Here is a 15,000-nt window from a genome sequence, read left to right as displayed (position 1 = left end):
CAATCCCAATGACTGGAATATTGTGTTAGCGGTCAAAATTAATGTCGTCTGGATAAAGTTTTACATAGGGGAGGAAATTGCATTCAGATGGTGCTGGACGGCTGGAACGGGATATGGGGATAACCAGAGAGGAGGAGAGGCCTAGTGGAGGGATAGAGGGACAGGCAGGCAGGCAGGCAAAGGAGTGGGCAGGGAAGGATGGAGGGAGGTAGAGGAGAGGAGAGGAGAGGAGAGGAGAGGAGAGGAGAGGAGAGGAGAGGAGAGGAGAGGAGAAGAGAAGAGAAGAGAAGAGAAGAGAAGAGAAGAGAAGAGAAGAGAAGAGAAGAGAAGAGAGGAGAAGAGAGGAGAGGAGAGGAGAGGAGAGGAGAGGAGAGGAGTGGAGGGGAGGGGAGAGGAGAGGAGAGGAGAGGAGAGGAGAGGAGGGGAGATGAGAGGAGAGGTAAGGGGGTATGGGCAAGCTGAAGGGAGGGGAGATCAGGCCCCAGTTCTATTGGGCCAGACACCAGACTGGTTTCCCGTCCTCACGCATCCTCTCTTGGCCGGCAGAGGAGACGCTTGCCTTATGTCACGGGGCTGCCGGTCTGAGTCTGACTCGAGTTGGCTGTTTTTTCATCACTGTCTCTTTCTCTTTCTCTCTCTCTCTTTTTTTCTCACCATGTCTTAGCCTTTCTCTTTCTCTCTCTCTCTCTCTCTCTCTCGCTCTCTCTCTCTCTGTCTCTCTCTTTGCCTCTGTCTCTCTTTTTTTTCTTTCCTCCACTCCGCACTGGAGATGACAGCTGGACATCAAGCAGATGCTGTGTGAATTAGCCGTCGGATGTCAGCGGCGGGCGGGCGGGCGCACCCCAGATCCTTCAGAGCGTGTAATGACCCGAACCAGTCAGCGGACGTCTCTCTTCATTTCCCCGCCGCATTACCAACGCTGACCCGACATTCACACACACACACACACACACACACACACACACACACACACACACACACACACACACACACACACACACACACACACACACACACACACACACACACACACACACACACACACACACACACACACACACACACACACACACACACACACGTCAAGGCTCTCCTCCGAGAACATTTCTCGTACCTCTCATGCAAGCACACACGAATCAATTGGAAGCGATTTCCGGCTGGCGTTGAAACTTCGAAATGATTGCTAGCTCTGGTCGTCACACTGTTATTCCGCCACCTTCTACACCGTTAACACAGGAGAGTGGCTGTTAACAGTGGTCTTCTCTTTTCGTCCGTGCCTGCCTGTTACTGCACTTCAACCGCATTACGAATGGCTGCAAATTACATTACTCAAGCATACAATACAGGCCTTGAAACCAATGGCTTTCAGCTCGCTTTTTTCTCCTTTTCTTTCTCTTCTCTCTTTATTTTATAAAAGAACAAAGACTTATGTGTGTGTCCTGTCTGGTTCAGCTGACCCATTGGGAGTGAGCAGCTGTTGTTGTGGTTTGTCGTTTTAGATCTATGGTAATGGTAATGGTCCTCAAAGTGTGGTCCGGGGACCACTGCTGGTCTGGAGGAGATCTTAGATGGTCCGTGTGGAGATTTCTACAAATGAAGTTCACATCTCCTACACACATGCAATATTTTTGTATGTTACTGTACGTTCTTTCACTACAAGATAAGGCTGTTATTTATATAAGAAAATGAGTTGGCAGGGCATTAAATTTGCATTGAGCTAGGCCTCAATTCAGTCGACAGGTGGTTCCAGGCAATTTTAAAAAATGGGTCAAAATGGTCCTTGGTCTGAATAAGTTTGAGAACCACTGATGTATGGTAATGGGCCCTGGGCCCCCGAGGAGGAAGTGGGATGTTTGATTTTTAACAGCCTCACTGGTGTGTCACGCTTTGAAACCGTCCCCCGGGCGGACAGCATCCTGACCCTCTATCTCTGCTTCCGATCTGGAAGACGCATGAGTGTGTGTGTGTAGTGTGTGTGTGTGTATGTGTGTGTGTCAAGATGCATGGCTCAGCGTGTAATGGTCTAACAGAAGCGGGGGGAGATAGTCAAAAGCCCTCTCTGTCCTGTTGCAGTCTTCTTTTTCTTCGTTCTCCATCTACTCTGTCTATTTATCCCTCTTCCTCTTTTTTCCTCTTTTGTATTTCATCCTTTTACAACGTCCTTCCCTACTCTCCCACATTTTTAGAGCCCTTCCTGAGTAAATTCAGAGGAAATAGGGTAATAAAGTGATGGGTTCTGGTCAATCCTTTACCTGATTTTATTCATATAGTTATGCAGTCTCCTTTTTATTCTTTGGCCGACCTCTAAATCGACCTCTCATTTCCAATTCCCAGTCTTTTTTTCCTGAATGGATGTAATCAGTGCAACATAGAGAGAGAGAGAGAGAGAGAGAGAGAGAGAGAGAGAGAGAGAGAGAGAGAGAGAGAGAGAGAGAGCAGGATCGAAAGGTGGAGCCAGAGCCAGAGAGAGAGAGAGAGAGAAAGAGAGAGAGAGAGAGAAATAGAACCAGAGAGAGAGAGAGGGGGAGAGAGAAATACAGCAAAGGGGGAGATGGCTGAATTAGCGAGATTTAGCCTGCTTGCCACACCGCTAACCTCAGAGCCCTCCCCCCCGTGGCCTCAGCCATGGCCTGCCTCCCCACATCCGTCATATCCAGAAAGCCCAGAGCACACAGCGCCAAAGCACCAAACCTCCGCCGCCTGGCAGCATGCAAGGCCAGGTCTCAGCATACTCGCAGCCAGCCCTCATCCCTCTCTCCTTTCTCTCTCTCCTCTCGTTCTCTCTCTCTCTCTCTATCTCACCCCTCTGCCTGCTGTGTGTGGGCTTGCTTTCTGGCTCCCTCCCTCAATTTCTCTCGCTCCCCTACTCTTCTTATCTCCCTTCCTCACTCTCCTTTTCTCCCTCTCCTTCTTTCTTGTTCTCTCTAGTTCTTTCTCTCTCTCTCTCTATCCCTCCCTCCCTCTCTCTCGGTCTCTCACTTGCTCGCCTCACTCCTCCTCCCTCCTGTTCTCACCACCAGCCCCCCTCCTGTTCTCACCACCAGCCCCCCTCCTCCCTCCCATCCACCTCCCCCCCCTCCACTTCCATCTCCTCTCCTCGCGGCGGGGAAGAGCACGGGAGCTCCAAGATGGCAATCAAGCCTCGATTTGCCAACACATTTCCAATGATTAAAATGTAATTAGCACTAGCGCGCGCCTCCTCCCCGGCTAATTTCGCCGCACGCTGTGACAGGCGGTGCGGGCGGTGGGTGGGGGCGATGGCGGGCAGGCAGGCGGGCGGGATGGCGCCCGGGCCCAGCAGCAGATGGAGGAGACAGCAGCGGGAGGGGAAAAAACCATTTTGCCGCACCACGGTTTGCATCAGAAAACCATCAGGACACTCAGAGGCGTTTTTTTTCACCAACATAGAGAGAGAGAGAGAGAGAGAGAGAGAGAGAGAGAGAGAGAGAGAGAGAGAGAGAGAGAGAGAGAGAGAGAGAGAGAGAGGAAAGGAGTGAAGGGTGGAAGAAAGAGATAGAGAGATAGAGAGGGATGGAGAACGAGAGACAGAGAGTAGGGAAGATTAGGGAGGGAGGAAGAGAGCGGAGAAGGGAGAGGAAGATGGAGGAGATAGAAGAGAGAGAGAGAGATATGGGGGGCCGAGGAGCGAAAGAGAGCCAGTGAGGAGGATGGGGTATGGAGGAAGGGAGAGGTGAGGGGAGAGGGGAGAGGGGAGAGATGGCAGAGATAGAGATCAGGGGGAGAGAGAGAGAGAAAAACAGCCCTTGACGGCAGCACATCAAATTGGCACTGTCAGAGCTGACCCTGGCAATGGCTGCCATCCTTCAAGCTGTCCCCCGCCCACCCCCACAGTCTCTCACACACACAGAGGAAGACTTTCTCTCTCACACACACTCACACAAACACACCCACCCACGCACGCAAGCACAGACGCACGCACACACGCGCGCGCACGCACATGCACGCACATGCACGCTCACACACACGCACACACACACAGACACACACACACACACACACACACACACACACACACACACACACACACACACACACACACACACACACACACACACACACACACACACACAGTCTAACACACACACACACCCTAGGCCCATGGGCAGACAAGGAGACCGGCTGGCAGACAGAACTACAGCCAGCAGGGAGAGAGGATTCTTCTTAACAGCGTTAACTCTGAACGCTGAACCTTTTGGAAATAGCAGCAAGTAGATTAGCAGCACCCCTCCGGTTCCCCCATGAGTGAAGCAGATATCGGCACAAATTAATGTAATGGCTGTCAATGTCTGTGGAGATGATGCGTGGATGACAAATCAGCCAGGGGAAATGACAAATGACATGCTTTGATTTGTCCTGTTTTTCTCATGTGCAGGGACTCTATATCTATATACTATGTACTGTCATTTTGTCTGTTGGCCCAGTGTTTGCTCTCTTTTGTTTGGTAGGTCTGATTTTGGAAACTGGTTTGATGTTTGGAGGGGTTTCCCATTTTTCGAAACTGTAGTTGCTAACTATGTAAACTACTTTGTTGTTTGTAGTGCAGTTTCCCATTAGCAACTACCCAAGTTGCTGGCTGGCTAACAACTACGCTTTCGAGACACACACCCCTGTTGACCTTGTTTTTTGACTACTACTACTACATTTTTACATTACACTTAGCTGATGCTTTTCATCCACAGCGACTTACAGTTATTTTCAGGATATTGATTACAGTCCCTGGAGCAGTGTGGGGATAGGTACCTTGCTCAAGGGCACTTCAGCCATGGATGAAGGTGTAGGGAGATGTAAGGGTGGGATTCGAACCTGCAACCCTCTGATCTTAAGACCACCTACCTAACCATTAGGCCACAGCTGCTCATGCCACCACTTTTTAGCCAGGCCGTGCCCTGTGACGCAACACCTTCAGCTTTGCTACTAGTCAGGGCTACGTTCCCCAAAAACCCTTAAAGGGACACTGTGCAGGAAATGGTCAAAAACGGTACTGCAACTATGCTGCTCATTGAAACTGAAACCGTCAAATTTGATCTTCACATGAAAGTTTGAGTAATAAACAAACATTTTCTAGTGTGGTCCAAGTACAGTCATTTTTGCAACTAAAAATGGCTATTTTTGGACATTCAAAATGGCGGACCATGGAGAAGATCCCCCTTTCCATGTATGAAAAGTGCAATTTGTCCAGTCATAGTGAATACGTAGAATTTGATGGTGGTGGTAAGTATTCTTGAACATTAGTGAATGGGCAGCATGAATTCTGGAAATAAACAACTACAAATCTCACACAGTGTCCCTTTAAGTAGTACTTAAGCCTGAGTAGTACTTAAGTATTAGGGGCCTCCTAGGCAATATACCACATCACTAAAAGTTTATGCATACAATCATTTTATAGGTCTACATACAATATTTTTTTCTCGCACATGCAAATAAAATGGTTGCGCCAAGTGCATGTGTGAGGTAAATTATTGTATGTATAACATTTAAGAGATGATGTGAGACCTATTTTTGATATATTGCCTAGGCGGCCTCTCATACTTAAGTACTACTTAGGCTTAAGTACTACTTAAGAGTTTTTGGGAAACGCAGCCCTGGTCAAGAGCAATGTAAGTACTTTCTGAGCTCCCGAAATATCGGGAACTCCTCCCACTTTGTTGGGAAGCAAACAACCATTGGCAAACCAAGGGAGGCCTTTTGGGAAATGTTCATTGTTATGCTCTTGGTCAGACCAAGTCTCGAAGAGATTTGAAAGTCGATGATAATCAGGCTAACCACTCTTATTCACATACGTATATGCACAAACGCCCTGACCCTCACTTGAATCAAATGCACTGTTAATTTGCAGAAAGCGGCGACGTAGCAAAGTAAACATGGGCGCCAGACAGTGTTTTGCTCTCTCATCTGAAGCTTCTGTTTTGGTTGGCGTGCTGAGGTTGGGTTGGCGTGATGCGTCTGAGCGTGAGGTGTTGACGTGTTTGACTTGGGCCCTCTCCTGTTAAAGAGCACCAGGTCCATAAACAGGCAGGCCTTTTTCAAAGAGCCCGCACGCACAAGCTCCATCTGATGTGGTCCCTCCGACCACAACAGCTTTTCTTTCGCTTTTTTATTTCATTTTATTTTATTTGTGCGGAGGACGGGGGATTTGGGACCTGGGAGTTGGGGTTGGGGTTTGAGGGGGGAGGACTGGCAAGAGGTGGATGTTTTGGCAGAAACCTCTGGGTGAGTCCAACGGCCTGACTGAAGTGAATTATTTATCCATCTAAAAATTATTGCCGGTGTTTCTTTTGTTGCCTCACAAGGCCCCCATTGCTCACAGTTGGAAAGGGCTTCGGGACAACAATAATTCTTCGCTGGTGGAAAAACATAATTTACGGGTTTCAGCCTGACAGAGGAGGACCACCGGACCCATGCACACAGGGCCACAGGGAGCTTTGCGGAATGGGTCAGTTGAGACGAGGAGTGGGGATCTTAATGGATGGAGTGGTGCCGAGACGGCGGTGGTGGTGGGGGAAAAAACGACGCGGAGAGAGGGATGGGTGCATCAAGAAAAAGTTCCGGATGTCGTCCAACAGTAATAGCCCTCAGGACGGCTGGTGGATGTGATGTTTGACATTCCTGCGTTACTTAAACCAAACACTGGGGTCCGGGCGGACAGCGTGAAGCCCGGCCTCCAATATAAACACACCCTCCGCCAGGCCGCGCGGATCGCTTTCAGCGGCAGACCCCCTCCGAGAGCTAATGCCTTCCTGATTTTTCACCGCCGCATGAAATAACTTCTTCTCCTCTGCTCCTCGGGAGAGGAACCTGCCGCCTGCCAGGCCCTAGCTGCTGCCTGTAAAGAGAAACAGACCCTCCTCGTGTGGCGGTGTCGCGCCGATACGAGCTACCCATCGAAGAACCCGTTTCTCAAAAGTATCGTTGCTATCTAGTTAACAACTTCCTACGTTTCCAATGAGAAGTTGCATTTTGCAACCAAGTAAGTTGCTAACTTAGCAAAGACGTTGTCAAGAAACGCACCCCAGCATAGCTATCAAGCCATTACAATGCACTCCAGTAATGAAGGGTTGTGGTTAGGAGGAGGGTTTGGGTTAAGGCTATGTAAAAAGCCTAGTGGTAGCTCATCTTGACAAAGCGGGTGCATATCAACAGAACAGCCTCAGCCCTGTCTTATTGCTGGTGAGACAGCGGGACAGTACTCTGGTCACGGAGGTACACTAGACTTACCAGTGTTGTGCCGATATGAACTAACCATTGAGCTGAGCAACGATTACATTTCAGTTCTGCACAGTTGCGCCCTACGGGTAATGGTTTGGGCCAGGGATTAGGCTACATTCTTACTGCAGAAGAAATGGCAGGACTTTACTGTAGTCTAGAGTTGTATGAAGTATAAAGTCTTAAGTAGAAGTACTGCTACGGATGTAATTACAACTCTAGCAGTATGACACTAGTTGCAGCCATGTAACATCACACTGCTAGTGTTTTAATTACGTCTTTGTGTAACAGTACTTGTACTTGTACTTTATTCAACTCTGCTCTAGTCACGAAAGTACATACTAGACTTATATTATGGTAGTGTTGTGTCAATATGACCCGTTAAACTGAGCTACAGCCTCTAGAGGTTAGATTTAGGGTTTGGGCGATGCTGACAGTCTGGTAGCTCATCTTGACAAAGCAGCCCAACTCGACAGAACACTGAAACTCATAATATGAGGAAAAAGTCAGGCCTTGGCACGTAACAAGCTGAGTTTTCACTCCGGCTATTTTTAGGGCTGCAGATTAACATAAAGACTGTGTCGACAGAATCCCAAACTACATGACAGGAAGATATAAAACACCACTCTCTTAAAGTGGGATAAATTAGCTTGACATTGCGTGCTGATGAACATGTGTAATTTATACGTCCATAATGAATGGTGTCATGGCATCCTTTAAATATGTCAGATTAGCAAGATTCGCGATGTTGAGAAATCAGATTCTCTTGTTTATCTTGTATACGCAGTGGGTTTATGAGTTGCATAGGCTATCCAAAGGTAAATTACAAATAATGGAATTATAAAACAGTGGAATATGTAATATACTGGCAATTACACTCCATATACATTGTCCTCCTACCCCATTGTTTATAGGCCTACACGTAGGCTAACTTGTATTCCTGTTTTTTTTGTTATACTATCTTTAGCTATTCGATGGATGATGTGCAAAAATGGAATAAACACATAAATAAATGGGAAGAAGGAATATTCTAATAATATGCTCTTGTGAAAAGAAAAAAACATAAGGACAGCACAGAAGATGAAAAACGAACAAAGAAAAGCCAGAAATAATTTCATGCATGTTGACCTAAGCTTGCCAGACACGGAAGGATAGTGAGCCGCAATCCAGTGACAGCTCCGATGTGCTTTTCCCCCCCTTCAGTTCTGCATTATTATTGTTATTTTGTTCCTTTTTTCACACATGGTTTAATATGTGAGAAATAGCTCGAACCTCTCCACTTTAGGGAGGAACAAATTGACTGCCCTTGTCTGTCGGGGTTGATCTTAAGCTTTTCTTTTTTTTTTTACTTTGCTCATTATAAAGGTATTTCCATTTGATTTAGTTTCCTTTTGCGCGCGCGCACACACACACACACACACACACACACACACACACACACACACACACACACACACACACACACACACACACACACACACACATACACACACGCACACGCACACATCCTTCTCTGCCTACCTCACTCCCACACCACCACCACCACCACCTACCACCCCCTCACGTTCTTGCCGCTGTCTTTGTACCGCTGAGAAATTTGCATACCTCTGTTCTTATAGAGGGAAAAAAGTAATGACAGCAATCTCCTCATCCCTCCCTTTCTCTCTCTCTCTCTCTCTCTCTCTCTCTCTCTCTCTCTCTCTCTCTCTCTCTCTCTCTCTCTCTCTCTCTCTCTCTCTCTCTCTTCCCCCTCCTTCTCCCCTATCTATCTATGGTTCTTTCCTTCTGCCTGCCTCCCTTATCTCTCTCTCTCTCTCTCTCTCTCTCTCTCTCTCTCTCTCTCTCTCTCTCTCTCTCTCTCTCTCTCTCTCCCCTCTGCTGCTACTGGTACGAGTGTCTCTTCGTTTTAGAGGCACCTGCATAAGCGACAGGCGAGGGGATGAGAAGCGAAGCAGAGCAGTTGATTAAATCATCATCAAGTCCCACCACAGAAAGTCAATTCTGCTCGCCGTCTGCAATGATATCCTTTTATCCCCGCGTAATGAGCTCTGGCACTCTTGCATCAGGTAATGCGATGAGTTCTATTAGCGCGTTCCATTTGCTTCACAAGCAAGGGCAGAGCTATTCCCGCTATCCGCACCGCTATCTCTGCAATCAAAGCAATTGGCTGGCTGGCTGGCTGGATGGCTGGCTGGCTGGCTGACTGGCTGGCTGGCTGGCTGGCTAACATAGGCAAAGAGATCGAACACAACAAGATAGAGAGGATGGAGGAAAAAAACATAGTGGGGAGAGAGAAATAAATGGAGAAAAAAATAGAGAGAAGACAGAGAGATGGAGAGAGAGAGAGAGAGAGAGAGAGAGAGAGAGAGAGAGAGAGAGAGAGAGAGAGAGAGAGAGAGAGAGAGAGAGAGAGAGACAGAGAGAGAGACAGAGAGAGAGATGGAGAGAAAGACAGAGAAACAGAGATTGAAGCAAAGCAGAGGCTGTTTTTTATGGCTCACAACACAATGGAAGACATGCATTTGCCCATTATTTTAACCCCTGCCTGATCAGATCAGAGCAGAGCGCCTAGCTGGCTATCTGGCTGGCTGGCTGTGAGCTGGGAGGAAAGGGGAGAGAACTAATGAGGTCTGTGGTGGTGGTGACGAAAGAGGCCTCATGGTCCCCCACTGCTTACGGCTTCATGACTAACCTCTTGGAGACTTACTGCAGTATGTAATGCAGTGTGTGTGCGTGTGTGTGCGTGTCTATGTGTGTGCGTGTGTGTGCATTGTGTGCGTGCGTGCATATGTGCGTACATGCGTGCATTGCGTTTGTGCGTTGCGTTTGTGCGTGGTGTGTGTGTGTTGTCGCTTCATGGCTAGCCTCTTGGAGACTCACTACAGTATGTATTACGGTGTGTGTGTGCGTGTGTATGTGCATGTGTGTTTGTGTGTATCTAAAGGCATGAGTGTGTGTCTCTAAGCAAGTGTAAACATAATGACACACGGCCCAGTATGCCAAGCTAATGTGAACAAACAAGATGAAAGCTTCGACTGATCTCTTTTGTCTGGGAAGAAGGGGAGGAGGAGAAAATGATGCTGTTGACCAAAATGCAGTCTGTCTGTGTGTGTGTGTGTGTGTGTGTGTGTGTGTGTGTGTGTGTGTGTGTGTGTGTGTGTGTGTGTGTGTGTGCGTGCGTGCGTGCGTGCGTGCGTGCCTGTCTGTCTGTCTGTCTGTCTGTCTGTCTGTCTGTCTGTCTGTCTGTCTGTCTGTCTGTCTGAGTGAGTGTGAGACAGAGAGAGTGTGTGTATCTAAGATTGCGTGTGTGTCAGAGAGAGAGTATGTGTGAATTTCGATGTTGGAGGGTGCCTGCGTGCGTGCGTGCGTGTGTCAAAGAGAGAGACAGTGTGAGTGTGTGTATTTGGAGGTTGGAGGGTGTGTGTCTGTGTGTGTGTGTGAGAGTGTGTGTGCGTGGGTGAGATGCTGAGGAGCAGTGTTTGCTGTGGGCGTTTATCGCCCTGCATAATGTATGAGCCGCAGGATCTGAGACTGGCAGTGGGGGCCAAGGGGGAGGCAGGGGAGGGCAGGCAGGGCAGGGGAGGCAGGCGTGTGGGTAGCTGGGTAGGTTGGTAGGTGGCTAGGTTGGTGAGAGATGGGGAATAGGGATGTGGGGATGGGGAGATGTGGGAGTGTGTGTTTGAGGAGCTGGGTACTGTAGGTGGGTGGTGGCTGGGTTGGTGAGAGAAGGGGAGTGGGGATGGGGATGGGGGGATGGGGGGATGAGGGGATGGGGATGTGGGGATGGGGGTGTGGGATGAGGAGATGTGGGGATGAGGGGGAGTGAGGGAATCAGAGGCGTAAATTGGATGCGGTGCCCCTGCTGAGCTCACAGGCCCCGACGCTGGGTCAGCCAGCCCTACCCAGCCCTGCCTGCTGGCTACCAAACAACTCCCCCTACTGCCACACACACACACACACACTCACGCACGCACACACGCACGCACGCACGCACGCGCGCACGCGCGCACACACACACACACACACACACACACACACACACACACACACACACACACACACACACACACACACACACACACACACACACACACTGTGTATGCCTCCTCCACCACTTCCTCTACAACTCTGCCCTTGCCCTCCTTGCTCTCATAACAATCTACCGGGCTCGCAGCACTCACTCTCTCTCTCTTTCTTCGTTTCACACTCTCTTTTCCTCAGTTCATGTCCTCTGCTCTGCAGTATGCTACTTCTAGTCTTTTCTCTGCCTGTCTGTCTTTTTTTTTCTTCTGTTTTCTCATCTCAACCTGTTACCTGCTCCCTGAAAAAAAAGAAACTGCAAGTATTCAGCGCATAGTGTATGGCTAATACAATGTGTTCGGCTGAACACGTATATGGGTACATACTATATTTGTATGCATGTAATGATGATACTGCGTAAAGGGCAGGACTCTAAATTAACACCAGCCAACTGGCCAACTGCTGGTGAAATTTCAGTTTGGCTGGTAGAAAAGACCGACCTACTAGCTATACTTTGACCCATTAGTGAGTGTGTGTTTGGCTTGTAAAATTAAGATCTAGCCATTTTGGCTGGTGATGACAAAAAGTTCATTTAGAGCCTTGGTAAAGGGTAAATATAGAAGATGGTTACAAGGTTCATATTATATGTTATACTCTACAGCCCATAATCTAAATTAATACAAAGTTGAAGCTCGTTGAAGCTTTTTTAATGTTTTTGGTACTTGGTAGCCTTATTGTTTTTTTCTGAAGCTCTACAGCGGATAAAAGTTGATACATGAATTGATGGATTTGTACATCTACAAAATAAATGGAAACAACGGTTGTCGCTTTTTGGTTACATAGCTAGGCCCAAGCTGTGATGTAATGCGCACATTTTCCAGCATTTTTGCAGAGAGACTATGTTTCATGGAGGGTCCTTGAAAAGTTTCGAAAAGTTGCCAGTGGAAATCAACTCTTTGCTTTATATCCACAGTCTAGCATGCTGTACTGTACTGTATCACTGCCTGGCAGTCCATCTGTCATTCCTCTTGTTTCCCTTTCATAGCCTTTTCTCACTTTTTCACACATTCTTTTCTCTCTCTCTCTCTTTCTTTCTCTCTCTCTGGGTAGCTTTTCATTGGCCGGGCCTTGGCAGCTGCAGTGCAAGTAGGCTCAGAACTCAAACTCCCATGTCTGCCAATCAGTCCATGCTGTGTGTTGGCATCGCACCAAGCCCCATCCCCCCGTCCCCCCCCTTAATTGGCATTACCCTCCCACCCCCCCACCCCTCCACACACACACCCATACACACACACAACCCTCCTGCCCCCGCCATGTTCTAGTCCTACTCATTATGGACTGCAGTGGCTCCCGGACCACAATGCACCTCTTCGGGGGCCAGTCTTCACTCCGCACATCACTAATTAGTTGATAAAGAATCAAGCAGACCTTGAAATTGAAATTGGAAAGGAAAGCTAAAATCCAGCATTTCTGGTGGAAAAAAAGAAAAAGAAAACGCTTTATGTGTGCCTGCTCTACTGTGTGTGTGTGTGTGCGTGTGTGTGTGTGTGTGTGTGTGTGTGTGTGTGTGTGCGTGCATGCGTGCGTGCGTGCGTGCGTGCGTGCGTGCGTGCGTGCGTGTGTGTGTGTGTGTGTGTGTTTGTGTGTGTGTGTGTGCATGTGCATGTGCATGTGTGTGTATTTGGCCTACACCTCCCTCGCCCTGGCCCCGATATTGCTTTGTTATCACATATTTCTCGCACAAAGCTTCCCTTTTTTTCAACCACCAACCACCTTAAAGAGGGTCTGGTTTTTAATTGCTCCGAGAAGATCTGATCCAAGATTAGCGTTCCCCGGCTCTTGTTTAGCCAGGCGCTGATGTGATTTCAGTGGCTCACTCGGGCATGCTGTTATAGATCATTTGGCTCTTTCCTCCGCTCGACTCGCTAGCTCCACAGGCACAGGAAGCCCGCTCGTTCTTCATAAAGGCCTCGTTTAATAGGCTCCGGTCCCGGGGCATAATGATAACACTCACCACTGCTCAAGGTTTTTATGAGAGCCTTAATGAAAGTGCCACGCTATAGCCGAGGCTAACGAGGCTCGGTGTGTGTGCGTGTGTGTAGTATGTGTGTGTTGTGTGCGTGCGCGTGCGTGTGCGTGTGTGTGTGCGTGTGTGTGGATGTGAGCAATACAGTTAAAAGAAAAATGCTACGAGCAGAGCAGGGCCGATAAGCTGTTTAGCGGATCTAGCCTAGCATTGAGAGAGCTAACGATATGTCCTTTGTTCTGTGTTTTTTTACAGTGTGACAGCGAGACCGACCAAGAAGACAAGGTAAGGTCCTTTCTTCCTTTCCCGCCGTTCCCACCACATGCAGCAACAGGCCTGTAAGCTGTGTACAAACACTACATGCGAAAAGACAAATCTTTATTCATATTTCAGTGCTGCGCTATCAGCGAGAAGCCAATATTAGACCTTTTTTCCCTTCAGAGTGTGCATTTCGGTTTAATTAAAATTAAATATCTCGTTAATAACTGTGAGAGGGGTTTAATTAACGGTACATTAATTATGAATGACTAAACGCCGTGCAAAATTTAAATGGAGCCATTATGAGCCTTGTCGGTTCCTCTGTCTTTACCCAGCGTATTATCTTAAGAGTAGATGTGATATTGTGCTCCCTGTTAGCACACCACGGACTACTTCTCATTAGGCTTCTGAAATTACCCTCTAAATTAAACATGGTAATGTTGGGCTATGCCTCTTTTTCTTGAAGATATTACATTACTATTATTGATTTATGTGGACTTCATGTTTTTATCTTATTACGCATTAGCCTTGAATTTATGCGAAGCGTTAGTCACAGTTTCTTTTGTCAGATTTTAATAGGGGCAGGGCATAACTTTCATCAGTTTATCTGTGCTGTCACAGTTTTTAGAGTGCTCATCATACAGGTGCAGTAGACTCTGGAGACACACAAATTGTTATTTTGATGTATTGTCTCTTTTCCCCAGTACAGCCCAGCCTCAACTCTGTCATAATTACACAGAGAGCAAGTGTCACATTTTATTTTTGGTGTTATTGTGCATCTTGCTGTTTTTGTTGTTCCCCCGTTTGTGAATCTGCTTATTGCTCAGCGTTGTCACTTCAAATTAGCCGTGTCATAGCGAGCTGTTTTGTCTCATGTGGGAGCGCAGATCGCACTCTTAATCTTCTATTACGCGGATGGATTTTATGCAGCCTAGTGTGAATCCTTTATGTTCCCTTGCTTTGATTAATTACGTGTCAGGGAAAAAAAGAGGACTTTATTACGCAAACAGTGGAGCGTGATCGTTGACAGCATCCGCAGATAAACACACTTCTTCCTCATGATATCCCTCATAAGGCCCGCGATGCAGACTCCCTGTGAGCATGTAAATAGTCCATGAACACATTTGTCTTTGCAGATTTTTTTTGTGATCGTGAGTGTGGGTATCTCTGTGTGTGCGCATGCACTTGTGCATGTGTGAGGCTGTACGATACAATACGATACGATACAATACAATAGAACTTTATTGTCAATCTTCACTGAAATTCATTTTTCATTCCTAAGGAAATTGAAGAAAAAAATATAGTATATAATATTAATAGATATGTGTGATTTCCCTTGTGCACACACAAACACACACACCACACACACGCACATGTGCACACACAGGCACACACACAGGCACACACACAGACACACACACACACACACACACACACACACACACACACACACACACACACACACACACACA

General features: G+C 47.6%; 1 protein-coding gene across 14 annotated transcripts in view; it reads left to right on the top strand.

Moving 5' to 3' along the window:
- The window catches only part of auts2a (activator of transcription and developmental regulator AUTS2 a), a 596,658-nt gene that overhangs the window by 353,057 nt on the left and 228,601 nt on the right, over nucleotides 1–15,000 (top strand). For all 14 annotated transcript variants that reach the window (XM_063203283.1, XM_063203279.1, XM_063203282.1 and 11 more), the window contains one exon: nucleotides 13,526–13,555. In XM_063203283.1, the coding sequence (XP_063059353.1) occupies nucleotides 13,526–13,555 (30 nt within the window). The remainder of the gene's footprint in view (nucleotides 1–13,525; nucleotides 13,556–15,000) is intronic.

The sequence above is a fragment of the Engraulis encrasicolus genome, chromosome 7 (genome assembly GCF_034702125.1).
Source record: "Engraulis encrasicolus isolate BLACKSEA-1 chromosome 7, IST_EnEncr_1.0, whole genome shotgun sequence".
NCBI lineage: Eukaryota > Metazoa > Chordata > Actinopteri > Clupeiformes > Engraulidae > Engraulis > Engraulis encrasicolus.
The sequence above is the reverse complement of the archived record's forward strand: the minus strand, read 5'-3'. Positions and strand labels throughout refer to the sequence as shown.